The following is an 18808-nucleotide window of genomic DNA, read 5'->3' on the forward strand; positions in this document are numbered from 1 at the left end:
AGAGGGAGATTTCTGAGCCAGATCACTATAAGATTCTCAGCGTCCAAAGAGGAATGACAGCCTTGTTTGAATATTTGAAGGGATGTCATATTGAGGATGGAGCAAGCTTATTTTCTGCTGCTCCAGAGAATAGGACATTGAACTATGGATGCAAGCTACAGGAAAAGAGATTCCATCTGAACATTAGGAGGAACTTCCTGACAGTAAGAGCTGTTTGACCGTGGAACATACTTCCCCAGAGTATGGTGGAGTCTCCTTCCTTGGAAGTCTTTAAACAGAGGCTGGATTGGCCATCTATCGAAGATGCTTTGATTGTGAGTTCCTGCATGGCAGGTTGTTGGACTGGATGGCCCTTGGGGTCTCTTCTAACTCTAGGATTCTATGATTCTGTTTATTGATAGTTGCACTGCCATACATTACTTGCCAAGTGGCTATTTTCCTTTTTCAAATCTTTTATTACAGTGGGCCCTTGGTATCCTTGGGGTTTGGTTCCAGAACCCCCCATGTATACCAAGATCCACAGATGCTCAAGTCCCATTAAATACAATGGCATAGTAAAATGGCACCCCTTATATAAAATGGCAAAATCAAGCCTTGCTTTTTGGAATTTATATCTTTTAAAAATGCTTTCAATCCATGGATGCTTGAATCTGTGGATAAAAAATCCGTTGATATGGAGGGATGACTGTATTGATAATACTGGTAAGAGGTCTGTACCTGATACATCTTTGACCAAATTGTAGTAGGCATTTTAAATGTTATATGTGTTAAAAAATTATGTGTTGTAGCCGCCACTTTGCATTTTCCCCCTACTTTTAAAACTGTAATCATTTTTTGAAGTTGTAATTTTAATAACTATGTATTTATACTGTTTTGTTATAACTTGAGTTACAACATTAAACTAAACTAACTCTGGTGGACTCTGCTGTTCTGGAGGCCTTTAAACAGAGGTTGGATGGGCTTCTTTCATAGAATCATAGAATTGTAGAGTTGGAAGAGACCACAAGGGCCATCCAGTCCAACCCCATTCTGCCATGCAGGAAATCTCAATCAAAGCATCCCTGACAGATGGCCATCCAGCCTCTGCTTAAAGACCTCCAAGGAAGGAGACTCCACTACACTCTGAAGGAGTGTGTTCCACTGTCGAACAGACCTTACTGTCAGGAAGTTCTTCCTAATGTTGAGGTGGAATCTCTTTTCCTGTAGCATGCATCCATTGCTTGAGGTCCTAGTCTCTGGAGCAATGGATGCAAGCTACAGGAAAAGAGATTCCACCTCAGGAGTGCTTCAGCTGTGTATTCCTGCATGGTAGCGGGGCTGGATTAGATGAGCTTTGTGATCCTTTCCAGCTCTTAAAATTACATGACTTTTGGACTGGTTCACCTTGGCAGCTCTACAAACAGGCCAATGTAAAAAAGAAATCCAGTACAAGTATCTCAACTAGTTATCTGGATTTGGGGAGACTTAGGCCCTGTACAGACAGGCCAAAATAAACCTGCTTTGGGTCACTTTGGAGCTATTTAAATGATGCATGTGTCCTAAGAGTCCAGAAGCTGTGCCAAAGCCACACTCCAGTCCTAAGGAATAGATTGCAGCTTTGGCGCAGCTTCTGGACTCTTAGGACACATGCATCATTTAAACAGCATAACTCCGAAGTGACCCGAAGCAGCCTGTCTGTATGGGCCCTTATATTCCTCTTTTCCCTGCCCCTTATGTAGGGCTTCAGTCGTCCTAATGCTGGCATTAGGATTCTGCACCAGAACTGCTGCCATTCCCCATCATTGATGGAAGAAGTATAAATTTCACTTGCGCATTTCCAGACACGTCTGCTTTCTCATAGGAGAGTCACCGAATGTGTCATCTCGGCTTTGTGCCCTGAATGCAAATCTCTAAAGCTTGGTGGGCCAGGGAACTATAAAGGAGACTGGCAGACAGGTTTCATAAGAAGCTTAATAACATTATCAACTATGGAGAGAAGTGGGATGTCTCCTCCTTCGCCCCACATTTTAATTTCTTGTCTTGTTAAAGTGTATTTTTTGTTTGGCTGTTTTACAAAACTAGTGGTGCATCTGCACTGCAGAAATAGTCCAGTTTGACACCATTTTAACTGCCCTGGCTCAGTGCTATGGGATTCTGTGATTTCTAGTTTTGTGAGACACTTAGCCTTCTGTATCAGAGAGTTCAGTTGCTGCAACAAATTGCAGTTCTCAGCATTCCATAGCATTGATCCACGACAGTTAAAGTGGTGTCAAACTAGATTATTTCTGCATTACGGGTGCGATCAAACTGACCAGGTGGTGGGATGAAATGTAACTGAATAAATCTTTGGGTGGATTTCTTTTTAAGCGTTGTGGGAAAGACACCTTTAGATCAGACATTATTGAGGGAGGAGGGTCTGTTAATATAATGGTGGAATAGAACCTCCAGATACTAAAGACATATACCCCAAATATAAGAAACTGGAAACAAACAACATAAGAAGGCTCTCCCTCTCCATACGCCGCCTGTCTGTTGGCTCCCTGGGAGCATTTATCTATCATTACATATTTGATGTTGGACCAATCTTGGAAAAGTTCACTTTGTTTCCTTATTTTAAAATATCTTTAGCTCCTGGCAGGAAACAGTAAACTCAGTTCGAACAATTTAAAACAATCTAAACTTTAAGCCAATTAAATAAATTGCTATGTAAAACTTATTAAGCTATATCAAAATTTCAAGCAAGTTAAAACTGTCTGCATGTACAAACTGGATAAACGTACTAGGTCCCTGAGGGCTTTAAGAAAAAGCCATGCCTTAACTGGGTTGGTTTGCCATTGCCTTCCCCGAGGCTGAGAGAGTGTGACTTGCCCAAGATGGGTTTCATGACTGAGCAGGGAATCGAACCCTGATCTCCACAGTCATAGTCCAACAACAGAGGGAAGGTATTTTACAGATTCCAGGAGCCAGTTTGGTGTAGTAGTTTGAGTGTTGGACTAGGGCTCTGGAAACCAGAGTTTGAATCCCGGCTCAGCCATGTAAGCCCACTGAGTGTTCTTGGGCAAGTCACATACTCTCAGCCTCAAGGGGTGGCAATGGCAAACCCCTTCTGAAGAAATTTGCCAAGAAAACCCTGTGATAGGTTTGCCTTAGTTTAGCCATAAGTCAGAAATGACTTGAAAGCACACACCAACAACAGCTATTCCACAAGTGGGGTGCTACAGCAGAGGAAGCCCCATTGCCATGTCCTTACAGTGTGTATTGCTCTCACTGGTGGGACACAGAGAAGGGACCTGCACAAAACCTCAGTCCTTTGGCAGATATATATATATAGATAGAGAGAGAGAGAGAGAGTTGATAAAATACAGTATATATATATATATAGGGGGAGGCACTCTTTCTAATTATTGTGGTCCAAATCCTTATTACAGGTGTGTTTGGTGAGGATTGCATCTGCACTGCAGTAATAATGCAGTTTGACAATGCTATAACCACTAGGGTTCAGTGCTATGGAATCTTGGGATTTGTAGTTTGTTGTTGCACAAGAGGTCTCTGACAGAGAAGGCTAAATATCTCACAAAAGTCCACATACCAGGATTCCACCACATTGAGCCATGGCAGTTAAAGTGTTGTCAAAGTGCATTAATTCTGCAGTGTAGATGCAGCCTGACTAAGAAGTAGCTATTTCTTTCTTCTCTTTTCCAACTGCATTCTTTCTGCTCTCTTTCCCCCAGGAGGCAAAGACCTTTTTATTTCAGAAGGACTTCTTAACTTATTGTGGCAAAATGATCTTTTAGTGGGTTGTGTTATGCTTTTATCCTTTTTTTTTCTTTTTTACTGTGTTTTTAAACTGTCTTAACATAATGTTAATAAAAATACTTGTTTCATTTTTTAAAAAAGTTTGTAAAAGTTTTAGTTGTATAGTGGGCCCTTGGTATCCACTGTGGTTTGGTACCAGGACCCCCTGTGGGTACCCTAATCCAGAGATGCTCAAGTCCCATTATAGATAATGGCATAGTAAAATAGTGTCCCTTATACAAAATGGCAAAATCAAGGTTTGCTTTTTGGTGTGTGTGTGTGTGTGTGTGTGTGTGTATAATATTCAAGCTGTGGATGGTTGAATCCGTGGATGCAGAATTTGTGGATACAGATTGTTGACTGTACAGTATTTTGTTTTGATTGTTGTTATTAAGCCACAGGAGAAAGACAGTATATAAATTTGATAGAGAGACAAAAATAAGCCATTTAGCCATATCAGTGGGGGGAATTCTGCAAACTGTCATCCAAAAAAGTAACTTTTCCAGGCCCTAGATGGGTGTGGATTCTGAGCCAACAAGACTCTTCCAATTGAGCCATTCTTAAGATTTATTTTGGGGGTATAGGAGGGAGGCCAAAGATGTGTTATGATTGGTTACAGGGATTTTGTGCTAATGCAGTCATTTTCTTTCCTTTTCCCCCTCCTTCTTTCCCTCTTCTGAAAAAAAAAGCTGCAGATCTGGGACACAGCAGGACAAGAGAGATTTCGGTCCATTACGCAGAGTTACTATCGCAGTGCCAATGCATTAATACTGACCTATGACATCACCTGTGAAGAGTCCTTCCGATGCCTCCCAGAATGGCTGCGGGAGATAGAGCAATATGCCAGCAATAAGGTTATAACTGTCCTCGTAGGTAAGAGACACCTTAGCAGAGGGGGTAGCCTTATGGCAGATCAGAAGGAAGCCTTTCTAGAGGGGAGTGAGAGCAATGTGCGGCATTGTTTCCTTGAACAGCATTGTTGGCTCATGCTGCAGCAGGCATCTGCAGCCGTTGCCCTTTTGGCAAGGAAGGAAGCCCAAAACCCAAATGTGACTCCTGGGGCAAGTTCCACCCAACCCCTGGCAGCTCTAACACATCTTAATTATGTAGTTAAATTGTCTTGCCCATTCACCCATGAGGGATGGAAAATGGTTTTTGGAAATCTGTATAAGAGAGACAGAAACTCTGCATTATATCCTTGTGCCCCTTATACACATAATGTAGATGAAAAAGCAGAACGGGGAAGAAAATGGCACATTTCAGGGTGCCACCCACCCATGTTCTCTTCTTAGACACCTCAGATACAGGCCATGGAAAAGATTAAGGGATGTGGAAGATGAGAGAAGGATATCATGGTAAGCATTTGGGGAGCCTCTAAACCAGCGGTCCCCAAACTTTTCAAGATAGTACCATCTTTCTTTTGGGTGACAACCATAGCACCCCCCCCCCCCCACACACACACCAATTTCCTTCATATTAGATCGGCTGTTCTACTTCCAATTCAAAACAACCAATCTTGATCCCTGCCCCCTTTGCACCCAGTGTCCAGGAAAGCTGCCAGCGGACAGCTGATAAGAATGTGTCAGGCAAAGGTAAACAAAAGCAAGGCTTTATAACAGCAAAGAAACAGTTCCGAAAGCACAATACCAGTCCAGTGTCCGACAGAGCAAAACCAAAAGCCAGTCCAGGTTCCAGAGGGCAGTTCCACAAGTCCAGTCCAGGGTCAAGAGTGCCAGAGAATAGGTCAATGAGTCCGGGCCAAAGTCAAGAGGTCTAAGTCTATCCGAGGTCCAGGAAGCAAGGAGCCTGGCAACAAAGTCTGAGGGAGTCAGAGAGAGCAGCTTTCACCAAAGGAATGCAGATAGACTCTGACACCCAGTCACTTTAGGAGCAGCAACTGAGCAGCTGGTTGAGCAGCAACTGACAGGCTTCTCACTTGTTCTTGGTTGTTGCTCGATTAGATGCTCAATCCATGCTCCCTTTGCACCCAGTCACCCTGGGAGAAGCAACTGAGCAGCTGGCTGTGCAGTGACTGAGAAACCTTTCACCCATGCTGGTCTTGTGGCAAAGGCCAAAGTGGGCAAGAGGCCTCTTGGTTGCTGCTCAACCAGCTGCTCAGTTACTTTTCCCAAGATGACCAGGTGCAAAGTGGGAAGTTTTTCCTCAGTGATGAAGGACTCTCAGTTCTCTGTTGTGGTGGAAAGGGGCATAACTGGTATGTGTGGGTAGGGGGTTTACAGAAGCCCCATACTCTGGAGTGGAGACTGGCGTGGATAAGGAAAAGGAGAGATTTTAACTGTAGGAGCTACTTCAAGACAAAGGATTCTTTCCAAGAATTGACCCCGTATTCTTCTCTCCCTCCTTCCCTAGAATCATGTCTTCCACACAAAGCTTCAAGTTTACCCCCTCCCCCCAATTTCTTCTGCTACCTCTTCTCAGCCTATCCAGTGAAAGAAAGTAGGTGTAGCAGCACAGCTCCAACATACCAGCAAAGTCCCAGCAAAGCTCCCAAAGCTTAAGCCAAGTACTTTTTGCCAGCAACAAGGTCATAACCATCCTTGTTCCCCGCCACCATATGTTCAAACTCCTTGCTCCAGTCAGTCTGTCCCCAAATGGCACTGACCCAGGCTACAGAAGTGATGCCCTGAACCCAAGGCTCATAAATTTCCCAGCCTCTACCTCCACCACCACTGGCTTGTACCAGCCAGTGAAGGATGGGAGACATTATCACATGAAGCAAAGGGGTATGGTGGTTTTGAGCGACCCTGAAAAGAAGTTTCATTCAACTCTCCTCCCGACTAGGGTTCTAAAGGCCGTCAGGTCCCCTTTTCTTTCTTATGCACCAATACTTCAACTGAAGCCCCCCCCCTGCAGCCCCCTTTTCCCTCACTGCCCCCCTGGATGTTTCCACCGTCTCCAGAGGGATTGTATCACCCACTTTGGGAATCACTGCTGTAAACAGAAAGACAGAAAGGGACTGTGGGTGAAGCTTTTTATATCCCTTTCATCAGTAGGTGGTCCAACAAGATCCTTGTCTTTACCACTTCTTTCCTTGTGCCATGGCCTTGGTACTCTTCTCTGCTGTCTCTGCCACCTGCTATATCACAGTACCTTCAACCCTCTAGGTATTGATGTACTGCAATCATTTGCTGTTAGCCAAGCTGACTAGGTGGGAATTGGAGCAACATTTGGAAGACCATGGCTTCCCTAGAAGTGCTGTGGTCCCAGGTCCTTTGTTTTCTTTTTGTCATAGTTTGCTAGGCTTCTGTAGCACTCATTTTATATTGTGCATGCACAGAGTGCTACTGTTAAGTAGATTGAATCTGATTAGTGATCCTAAGAACATATGAAAGAGCCACTAACCAAAGGCAAATGGGATGTTTGTCTGTTTCACAGAGAGATAACCTGCTGGTGTGGGATTCCAACTTGGAAAAGTTAGTTTTTGGATTACAGCTCCTGGAACCCCCAAACCAATTTTAGGAGTTATAATCCAAAAATGTGCCTTTTACAGATGCTGATCCAGCTCTGTGAAACTTCAACAAAGCAGCAGAGAATAACTATATAATACACTTAAGATGATAACTACAGTATATGAATCAAAGTAGCTCAGAAATCAGTCTGAGGAAACCACACAATACTGATTTGGGACCATGGTGTCTTGGTTGATTGAAATATGCCACAAGTTTCAGAGGGGTTGAGAAAGAAGTAACAGCCAAAATTACAGTGATGTATTTTTGGGATGATAAGACAATCTCTTATGAGCTCTGATTGTGTACTTATCTTTAAAATAATTTTTGGATAGTATTTCCATTTGTGACCCATATTTATCTCAGTTGTGGGTGAGGGAGGAAAAATATTTGAAAAACTCTTTTTAAAAACAGAACCTTCCTTCTCTCTGCTGGAGATGTGACTCTTTTGGCAGCTGGTTTCGATCAAAGCCACAATAATGAAAACCATTAATGTTTGAGCTTCAATATGTTTGCTTTCATAATCCAGCAACTCAGTACTGGTGTGTGTGTGCCTGTGTGTCTCTTTGTGTGTGAGGGTTAACCAGATAAGTTTGGCATTGGAATCTCTCTCCTTCCACCTCCTTCCTCTTAGCTTGGGTTGAGAATCATGTGGTGACTCCCAGCATTCCTCATCATTAGCTGTGCTGGCTAGGAATGCTGGCACTTGCAACCCATCATTTCAGAGGCAAGGTATTCCCTCCTCTGGTAGTTTCATACAGACGTTACAAACAAGGAAAGGGTTATGTTTTTGTGGGGTTTTTTGGGCTATGTGGCCATGTTCTAGAAGAGTTTCTTCCTGACGTTTCACTAGAATCTGTGGCTGGCATCTTCAGAGAATGCAAATCCCATTTGCCTTTGGTTATGCTCTGTAGGATGACCTGGTACGTCCTAGTAGTTAGTTGTTAAATGTACTGATTAATTTATTGGCTATGTTTATAAATTGTATCTGCGGCGATTTTTAATACTAACAACATAAATCAGGTGGCCAATTACAGCAGGTCCCAGGACCAGTTTTCTTTGCTCCTGAGACTCTTTGAGAGCAGCATGGACTACAAAAATCTCCCCAAAAGAAAAAAAAAATCCAAAGAGGACTTCTACCCACTTCTGGTTTTAAAAAGGCAGTTTTTTTAAAAAAAAATAGTACAGAGGAACTCTGCTACCTATTTAAAAGGTGAATTCCTGCTCTGGGTGGCTTCCACATGAGTCAGTTCACTCTTTGGGGGGACCACAAATAGGTTACTCAGAGAAGTCTGTAGGGGTCTATAGAAAGAGTCTTTTAGGGCTGCATGTGGTCTCAGGCCCACCATAAATCATCAGTTTTTCTGTTGAATTTTATAGTTTAAAAAGATTGCCTTTCTCTTTCTGGGGCACATGAATTCACCTAGAGAATCTTTTATTTTTCATTTATTGAGTACAGTATCTCAAATGTTACTCTACTTGTCTAGTGTTTGACTTTTGTGAGGAGTCTATAGCATGCAGAATCACTGTTGGGTTGTGGGCTTTTACTTTCTGAAGTTAAAAACTAATCTTCCCACCCCTGGCTTTGTTTACACAGGAAATAAGATTGATTTAGCAGATAAACGAGAAGTCTCCCAGCAAAGAGCAGAAGAGTTTTCCGAAGCCCAAGACATGTACTATCTGGAGACCTCGGCGAAAGAATCTGACAATGTGGAAAAACTCTTTCTGGACTTAGCTTGCCGGCTGATCAGCGAAGCAAGGCAGAACACACTTGTGAACAATGTGGAATCACCATTACCTGGTGAAGGGAAAAGCATCAGTTATTTGACTTGCTGTAATTTCAACTGATAACTGATTCAGCCTCTGAGGGTTATGACTGTTTCTCCTTGCCAAGGCCTGTCATAACAGAGGTTGTTCCTGCCGCCTTGACCCAGTCTGGCTGGTGGATGTTGTCATCTTCCCAGTCTTGAAGCATGGCCAGCTGGCCACTTCGCTTGTGGGGTCAGCGTAGAATATAACCTGGTTTATTTTCTTTTTCTTTTTAAAAAATCCATGTGACATGGAGAAAGCTAGAATTCAAGAAGGCGGGCTAGGTATCCAACGGCAAGCAGACATCAGATGGTTTCTTCACAGCTTGGGAAGCTTCTCCTGGAAATGGTGAATAATGCAAGAGCCCTCTTGCACAAGATGTTTCGGTTCTTTAAATAAGGAAATGGAAATGCACATCAGCCATTTGGCGGTTGCCCTGGGCTGCCAGCTAAGCAAATACCTGTATATAGATTATGGCCCCAAAGCATTGATTCTTAGGGCACAACTCAACAAAGTATGTGTGCGTGTGTGGGTATGTATGTGTGTACTCCATTTTTTTTAAAAAATGTAAGTGTTAATGTCTCCCACGTTCAGGCACTTTCACTGACATGGAAGTTAAAAATAGCAATGCCAATACTTCAAAACCAATGTTCTATGTGTATCGCAGCTGAATGAACAATTCCCCAGGCTAAATTTTAGAGGCAGTCCATTATTGCTAATTCTGTTCTGTACAGAAGTTAGAAAATGTTCTCAAATAAGTGCTGGTTGTAAGCAAACAAACTTTTCTTGTTGGTACAAGCAACTCTTAGAGTAGTTCTTATAGGCTGGTGGCATTTTATGGGGATTTAAATGTTGGCTCCTAGAAAGACGTGATTTTAGCTTATTGAAGAGGAGCAGTATGAATCCTCTGTGAACTTGACCTGGTCAAGCAAGTGTTCCAAAATTTGTAATTAAAATAACAGCATTTTTGTACTCTTTCCCCACACAGTGGGGCTTTCCTTCCTTGTTCACTCTTGCATAAATGATCCAATAAGTGTTCTTCATGTCCTTATTTCAGGATTTAAGAGAAATAGCCCCTTCTTTGGAGTGGTGGGAGCTGGGAAATTTTGGACAGCATACATTGTTGTCTGTTTAAAGGGATAGTATAACACTGAGTCCTATAAGATCTGGAGAGTGACAACATACACACATAGCCACTGTCAGTACCAGATGGTGTGTGATATGTACTGCTCTAGGCCCACTTGCAGGGCCTTATCTTCATATTTTTGCCAAAAAAAAAACCTTGTCTTGGAAAGCCTTTGAAGGCCTGTAACAGTGTCATTGTTGACTGGTCAGTAGAGGATGAATATGTGTTGCGCTTTTAACTGAAACAGCACATGGCATTTGACTGGCAGCCATTTGGGAAGAGTGGGGAGAGTTCTCATTGTGAAACACATGCACAATGTCATAGAGTTTTTATAAGCTTAGGAATTACAAACAAAAAGCAGCGCATGTTCCAAATTTATTGCGGATCTTTAGCCAGGCTGTGATCATCTTTGCAAAGCTGTGGCTCTGAGTAGTGACTTCAAACCACCATATCCAAAGGCCTTCCTTATAACCTAGTTGCTTGCAGGCTCTTGCAATTGTAGCTCATCTAATTTGTATGCCATGCTCTCTTGGGCACGTGTGTGTGCGTGCGCGTGTGCACGAGTGGGTGTATGTATAATTGTTGGCTTGGGCAACTCCATTGATCCAAAACCTCAGCCATGGAAGCATTATGGAGTGTGTCCTGTCCTCGTGTCCATCGCAATGACACCTCTAGTGCCATGCTCAAAGAATGAGTTGGATTTTACACATCTGATGTTACAGAGTTTTTGAAAAATGAACTGAAGCAGCAGACACAGCCAACTGTCTCCGATATCTGTGTTGACTTGGTTACCATGAAAGGGAAGGTGAACTGTCTGGGTCGGTATGGACCCCAAATGGATTGTAATTTTAGTATTAATTTGCTGGTTATTCTGTATTTAGTATTAATTAGTTCGATATTTGCAGATGCGAGTGGGCACAGTATGCTGGGAAAGGAATAAATGCTATTCCAGAGGACACTTCAGTCATTCCCCAATGAAAGCTGGGAAGAACCTCTGTAAGGACACATTTGTGTGTCTTAAGCTTTTATGTTGACCCTTTAATTCGAGGGCACTTCCACTGGGGAAGTTTCTGGGGCTTGGTGTTGATCACTCATAGGTGGTCCCTTTTGCATTAAAAAAAGCTGCTACAGATTTAGCCTTTTTGAGAATAAAGCTGACATTTTCAAAAAGTGTCATTTATTTATTTTTTCTGTGCAAGGTTTTCTTGATTTCAGAAATCTCACTGTAAAAGAGAGTTTACATGTAGAAGGATACAGCTTCTCCCTGAGATCCTGGCCAGTCACTACCAACCAGAGTAGACAATGCTGGGCTATATGGATCCCTAGCCCTCACCTGATATAAAACACTTTCCTATATCAGAGACAGAACATAAGAACAAGTTTTCCAGAATTATAGCTAGGATCCTGCTAGTGTCATGCACATATGCAAGCCCACCTTACATATACGTGCAATTGGCCCTTTGTTCTGGTTCTAGACCAACCCCCCCCCCCCATGGATGCCAAATACTCAAATCCCTTTATAGTAAAATGGTGAGGCAATGTGTGTGTGACTGATGATGCAATTGTGTGTGTGTGCCACCATTGTCCAGAATGGGGCAGGGCCATTCGTGGATGATCCAGTCTGGATGACAAGCTCTCCGATGATGATGATTCTGTTTATATCTCGCCTTCCTCCTGACATAGTGACTAAAGAGGCTAACAAATTTAAAAGTGAGCTAAAACAATGGGCTGCAGCCGGGACACAGGATGGAGGCAGAGATTATTGTACGCTAAATTGTTCCTGAATGGCTGGCTGCCATCAGCCCAGGTCCAAGCTGTGGTCCGCCAGCACTTTTTAGAAGTCAGAGCTGATTTAAAACTCCAAGCGATAAGCTCCCAAAACTATTCTGTGCCTGGTGGAGAGCGGTGACAGGATTGGAGAAGCAGTTGGCTATGTCCCTGGATCCAGATATAAAGTGATACATCATCTGCAGAGACTTCCGGTTGATAACATACCATATATACTCAACTATAAGTTGACGTATAAGTCGAGGGCAAGTTTTGGGACCAAAATTATGGATTTTGGTATGACCCGTAGATAAGTCGAGGGAAAGTAGGCGTGTGTAACCAAGGATCTAAAGGGTGAAGCAAAGGAAAGCAATGCCAAAGAACTTGCAAAATTTCATCAGGTTTAACTGCTCATGCTAAAGGCTGTATGGATGAGAGAATTGACAGACGTTGGTGCTTCCTGGACAGATTGCACTCTTGCCTTTCACCAAGAGATGGTTCCTTTTTCAATAAGAGTTAAAAAACAGGTCTTCCATTAACCCATGGATACGTCGACTCAGATTTCTTGGGTCAATTTTTTGACTAAAATTTCTAGACTTATACATGAATATATACTGTATAGTAATTACTTTGAGGACAGACGCATACTTCTCTGATTCTCTCCTCCCCAGCTCTCCACCAGGCATGGAATGTGGAACTGTTGTTCTATGCTGAAACATTTAGGATGCCAACCTTTATCGGTTGTAATTTAGTATATAATGCACTCCTTTTTTCACAGTGTCATCACCTCAACATCCGCAGTACAGCAGAGGACAGCAGTACAAAGCCACAACTCTGCACCTATTGTTGTGTACCTCAAAGTCATTTTTGATTTATGGTGACCCTAAGGCGAACCTATCAGGGTTTTCTTGGCAAGTTTCTTCAGAAGGAGTTTGCCTTTGCCATCTTGTGAGGCTGAGAGTGTGTGACTTGCCCAAGGCCACCCAGTAGTTTTTATACTTAGCAAATCTCGGACTCTGGTTTCCAGAGTCATAGTCCAATGCTCAAACCACTCAAGCCAGCCTAGTCATTTGAGCACTGGAGGACGACGACTCGAGACCAGGGTTCGAGTCCCTGCTTGGCCATGAATCCCACTGGACGACCTTGCTCTCAGCCTCAGAGGATGGCAATGGCAAACCTCCTCTGGATAAATCTTGCCAAGAAAAACCCATGATAGTTTGCCTTAAGGTAGCTTTAAATCAGAAATGGTGACAAAAAACAATGCATATACAACTACCACCCAATGATAATGGGTGATAATACTAAAAAGTTTTATTTGATGCTGGCTTTTGTGGATCATGAGATGCAGGGATCATTTCTTTGGGCCAAGCTGCATCTTGCATAGGAGATCTGTGATGATAAATGGCATTTTTATGTTCATTTTAAAGCAGCTGGATGGGTGTCCATGTATGATTTGTGCATCACTGGTGGGAAAAAGGAGTGTTAACTCTCCTTGCCACACTGTTAACTTGATCTAAATCAGTAATTCCCAAAGCCTGGGTTTCCAGATGTTCACTTCAACTTGCCAAATTCCTGACTGTTAGCCAAGCTGACTGGGGATGCTGGGAGCTGAAGTCAACAACAGCTGGAGGAGTGAAACTTGGGAACCACTGATCTAAATCCTCTAACCTGGTGTAATTTCCCCTGATCAGCTGCTCTGTTCTGGACCCTTGAGTCTGCTTCAAGAGGAAGGCCTGCTGCTTGCCAATGTTCTCCATATTGTGAAGCACAAGGCTTAAAGGATGACAGAGAATGTTGTGGATCATCAAAAGCAAGTGAGTTTCATACATAAATTGTGTGTGAGAAAACACGCAGGTGAGAAGGGATTAGAAACTGTAAGAACACCACTGTTTAATGAATGGAGGGTCTGAGATGGAGAAGAGCAAAGATAAAGAATGAAGGGAATCCAGACTGGAGAGACTTAGACCTCACTGCACAATCCTGCAAGGTAAGCCAGTATTTTCCATAACATGGGGGTTTGGGGTGGATCGGAATTATGTTCTAAATCAGAATTTGAGATTTTTCTTCTTTTTTTAAAAAAAATAAGTTTTATCGAATTACATTATAAACAATAGAAATAGCAGACCTTGAGAACAAGCAAAAAGAATTTCCACCCAATCATACATTCTTTTGAAGTTGTAAAAAGACCTTTGAAAGGAAAATCAGAGATCATTTTGGGATTTTTCTTTTTAAAACTACAGTACTCTGGGAGAACCAGCATGGTGTAGCAGCTTGAGCATTGGGCTACGACTCTGGAGAACTGGGTTTGAATCCCTGCTCAGCCAGGGAAACCCATGGCATGACCTTGATTAAGTCACACTCTCTCCGCCTCGGAAGGCAGCAAAGGCAAATCCCCTCTGAACAAACTTTGCTATGAAGACTCCATGATCAGTTCACCTTAAGGTCATCATAAGTAGGAAATGATTTGAAGGCAGACACTACTCTGGTCAAAATGGCCACCAATTCCACCATTTTGCCTGCCTCAACCTAAAGAGCTTTCCCTCCACTTCAGACACAAGCTGTATTATTTCCTCTCACTTGGGAGCTTCCAGTGGCATTAAGTTTGAATTTCAGCACTGGAAGCCTCCAGGAACAGCCAGCATGCTTGTGCAAACCTTGCATCGCCATGTCAAGCGATGCTGCCATTTGTTATCCAGCAAAGTAATCTCTTGGCATGGTTACTACACAGATCAGAAAAATGGTCTGAGGGATATAATAATAATAATAATAATAATAATAATAATAATAATAATAATAATATATTTCTATTTCCCGCCTCTCCCTGCGGATCGAGGCGGGATTACAGCCGTCAGCAAATTTCAACAATAACATATTTCAACAATATTAAATACATAGCATAAAAATATATATACTTTACTATCAATACATTACAGCCAGTCAACTTCATAAAAAACATACAATACTGTCAGAGGTGAGAATTCTACAGCAGGTTTGGTGGGTAGGCTTGCCAGAAGAGATCCGTCTTCAGTGCCTTGAAAGCATCCAAGGTGGTCATGAGACGGATCTCTTCCGGCAAATCATTCCACAACTTGGGGGCCACGGCAGAAAATGCTCTGTCAGAAGTGGTCACTAGCCTGGTATTTACGTAGTCTAGTGATTTCTTCCCAGTTATTCTGAGAGTGTGGGGCAGATTGTGTAGGGAGAGGCGTTCCCTCAAGTAACTCGGGCCCAAGCCATTTAGGGCTTTAAAGGTAATAACCAACACTTTGTATTGTGCCCGGAAACTAATCGGCAGCCACTGCAGAGATTTTAGTATTGGTGTTATATGGCCAAAACGATGCTCCGGTGACCAATCTGGCTGCTGCATTTTGAACTAATTGATCCAGAGACATGGGGCGTACTGATAACACTGCGCCCCATGTCTCCGGATGATCTCTCCCAGCGGCTTCATGTAAATGTTAAATAGCATGGGGGACAGGATGGCACCCTGAGGGATGCCAGATGTCAACTCTCTCTTGGAGGAGCAACTATCCCCCAGCCTCACCATCTGGAATCTATCCGAGAGGTAGGACCGGAACCACTGGAGCGCAGTGCCCCTGATGCCTAACTCCCTCAGGCATTCCAGGATACCATGGTCTATGGTATCGAATGCCACTGAGAGGTCCAAGAGCACCAGCAGGGTCACACTTCCCCTGTCGATGCCCAGACGGAGATAATCAATTAAGGTGACCCGAGACTATTCGGGGCAGGCCCATGGCAGTCATGGAAGCCATGGACTCCCGAGCTGCACCTGTTAGATCTAATGAGCTGGCCTCGAAGGGGATGTTGAGGTCCCCCAGGACGAGTAGCCTGGGAGACTCCAACACCAGCTCCGAGGCCAGCTATGTCAGCTCGTCCAGGGAGCCTGTTAGGCCACGGGGTGGACGGTAGACCAATAGGATCCCCAGACTGTCTCTAGCCTTCAGGGTCAGGTAAATATACTCAATGTCTTGTCAAAGACTTGTCTAGGACCATCCAATGAATTCAGTGATGAGAATTGAACTACTGTAGATACTTTTCATTTGCATCCCATTAACTCTCAACTAGTATATCAAAGCCATCTCCTTTTTTATTAAAAGCAGCATATTTGTTCTTATGTATCTTCAAGTTTAACTCCAACTTGTTCTAGGGTTTCTTGGCAAGATTTATTCAGAGGCTTGCCATAGCCTTCCTCTGAGGCTGAGAGTACTGTTTTCCCAAAGTTACATGGGCTACATACACACTGCAGAAAAAATCCAGTTTGACACTACTTTAATTTCCATGTGGCATCAGATCCTCCTGACAGAGAAGGCTGTGTCTCACAGAACTACAAATCCCAGGATTCCGTAGGATAGAGCCATGGAAGTTAAAGTGGTGTCAAACTGGATTATTTCTGGTGTGGGCACAGCCTGAGTGGGTTTCCATGGCTGAGTGGGGATTTGAATCTGGTTTTTCAGAGCCATCATACATCCGGTACTCAAACCAATACACCATGCTGTCTTTGGCTAAGGACTCGTAGGTCGAAAACTGCAGAAATAATCCAGTTTGAGACTGCTTTAACTGCCCTGGCTCAGTGCTAGGGAATCCTGGGAATTGTGGTTTATTATGGTACCGATGCTCTGTCAGGGAAGGCTAAATGTTTCACAAAACTAGTTCCCAGAATTCCCCAGCATTGAGCCAGGTCAATAAAAGGAGTCTCAAACTGGATTATTTCTGCAGCGTGTTTTGGACCTTAGAAGTCCTGCTAAGAATCATGGAGGGGAATTTTGGTAGAATCATTCCACCTGTCAAGGAGGTTCGCTATAGGTTCTTAAACAGCTATCAACCAGTGCTATAGTTTGAATGGGTTGTATATCACTGGCATGCCACTTTGCCCCTCACTAACAGATTATGCATCAGTGCTCAATCATTGCAGCACTTACGGACCTGCATGCCATCCTTCCTTGCAAACAATCTTGAGCAGTTGTAGGCATACCAAAGCTTTCAGGAAACTTTTGGATAGCTACAAGGGGCGGCCTTCAAGGCTCTCACATCAGGCAAAATGTAAGCATGCAGTTGAGGCAAGTCCATTTTTAACTCCACTCAATCAGCCATGCATTGTTCCATAAGCATGTTTTTTTAAACAACTGCACTCCAGATGTTGCTTTCGTTTCCCACAGCTGCACACTAAAGCCTAACAAATCTCCCCACAAATAGAAAAGAGCAGCTACAATCAATAGTACTAGTTCCAAGGCAACCTCTCTATCCCATCCTTTTGTATAAAGAATATACAGAATGAAGTGTAGTATAAAATCAGTGAGTTGTTTTAGGAACCTTCAGTACTATAAACAGACATCCTGGTGGGGTAAAGCTCCTCTCCAACAAGTAGCAGTTGTATTGAGGGTGTAGCCACACTGCAGAATTAAAGCAATTTGACACCACTTTAACTGTCATGACACTTATCCTACAGAATCCTGGGATTTGTAGTTTAGTAAGGCACCAGAACTCTCTCACAGACCAGGTTGAATATTTCACCACACTATAAATCCCAGGAGTCTGTAGGATAGAGTCATGGCAGGTAAAGAGGTGTCCAACTGTTTTAATTCTGCAGTGTGGTTAAACTCAGAGCTGCACTTTATGGTGCTTTGAAGTAGAGATGCTTCGCTAAAGTTTCTTTTTGAAGAAAGCAATGAGCAATTTTAACATTTTTCTTCCCACTGCAAGAAAATCTTCAAAAACCACAGTTTTTGAAGTCTATTGACAATTTCAGGCTTATTCTGTGCAAAACTTGCATGTGGTTTTGTGCAGAAAGTGGTCTTTTCTGTACTGGAAACAGCATTTCCTGTGAAGAAATATTTTCTAAATAGGAAAGGCTGTTCTGCGCACAACCTCATGAGAATTTGGCTGGACATCTACCAACTGTAGCTCAGGCCTGCAGAACATGCATCTCATCAAAGGATTTTGGGTGGCCTCCAAAGATCAGGAGTCCTAGTGGTGCAGTGGTTAAATGCCTGTACTGCAGCCAGTCACTCACAAACCATACAGTTGTGAGTTCAATACCAGCGAAAGGGCTCAAGCTCGATTCAGGCTTGCATCCTTCCGAGAAGGTTGCTAAAGTGAGTATCCAGACTGATGGGGGCAATTAGCTTACACTTTGTAAACCGCCTAGGGAGTGCTTAAGTGCACTGATAAGCAGTATAGAAATGTACTTGCTATTGCTATCATAGAATCATAGTTGGAAGAGACCCCAAGGGCCATCCAGTCCAACCCCCTGCTATGCAGGAATTCACAATTGAAGCCCTTCCAACAGATGCTTAAAGCCCTCCAAAGGAGACTCCACCACTCTCCAAGGGAGTGTCTTCCATTGTTGAACAGCTCTTACTGTCAGGAAGTTCCTCAAAAGGCTGAGATGCTACTTTTCCTGTAGTTTGAAACCACTGCTCTGGGTCCTAGTCTCTGAAGCAGCTGAAAACAAGCTTGCTCTGTTCTCAATATGACATCCCTTCAGATATTTAAACAGGGCTATCATATCACCCATTAACATTGTCTACTCCAGAGCAGGATGCTGGTGGCTGTGACCCAGGGAACAACTGCCAGAACTGCTGCCATTATTACAATGGGCACTTTGCCAGTTCACAAGGAGTGGCCGTTTTCTTCCCTGCTTCTCTCTGCCCAATGCAACCTTTGCAGATGGAGTGCGGAACCGAGGCAGCGTTGAGGGAGAGAACTGCCTGGTGCCTCAATTATGTGCTCTGTCCATGAGGGCTGTTAATGGTGGGCACAGTGGCAGCTTGGTGTCGCCCGGTGCAGGGAGGGGGACTGCATTGTTCCCCACTCACTGTGCAGGACTCTGAAGGCTGCAGCCCAA

The 18808-nt window shown here is 43.4% G+C and overlaps 2 protein-coding genes across 6 annotated transcripts in view; one reads left to right on the top strand and one right to left on the bottom strand.

The window, feature by feature from the left end:
- Positions 1 to 11336, top strand: part of RAB30 (RAB30, member RAS oncogene family) — a 73681-nt gene extending 62345 nt beyond the window's left edge. For all 5 annotated transcript variants that reach the window (XM_089512936.1, XM_089512935.1, XM_089512934.1 and 2 more), the window contains 2 exons: positions 4464 to 4647; positions 8839 to 11336. In XM_089512936.1, coding sequence (XP_089369062.1) covers positions 4464 to 4647; positions 8839 to 9089 — 435 coding nt within the window. In that variant the 3' untranslated portion in view covers positions 9090 to 11336. The remainder of the gene's footprint in view (positions 1 to 4463; positions 4648 to 8838) is intronic.
- The window catches only part of DDIAS (DNA damage induced apoptosis suppressor), a 35479-nt gene continuing 22090 nt past the window's right edge, over positions 5420 to 18808 (bottom strand). The window contains exon 7 of the mRNA XM_089512933.1: positions 5420 to 5593. Within this exon, the coding sequence (XP_089369059.1) occupies positions 5554 to 5593 (40 nt within the window). The 3' untranslated portion in view covers positions 5420 to 5553. The remainder of the gene's footprint in view (positions 5594 to 18808) is intronic.

This window comes from Sceloporus occidentalis, unplaced genomic scaffold (assembly GCF_023333645.1).
Source record: "Sceloporus occidentalis isolate IW3139 unplaced genomic scaffold, rSceOcc1.0.p SCAF_2, whole genome shotgun sequence".
Taxonomy (NCBI): Eukaryota; Metazoa; Chordata; class Lepidosauria; order Squamata; family Phrynosomatidae; genus Sceloporus; species Sceloporus occidentalis.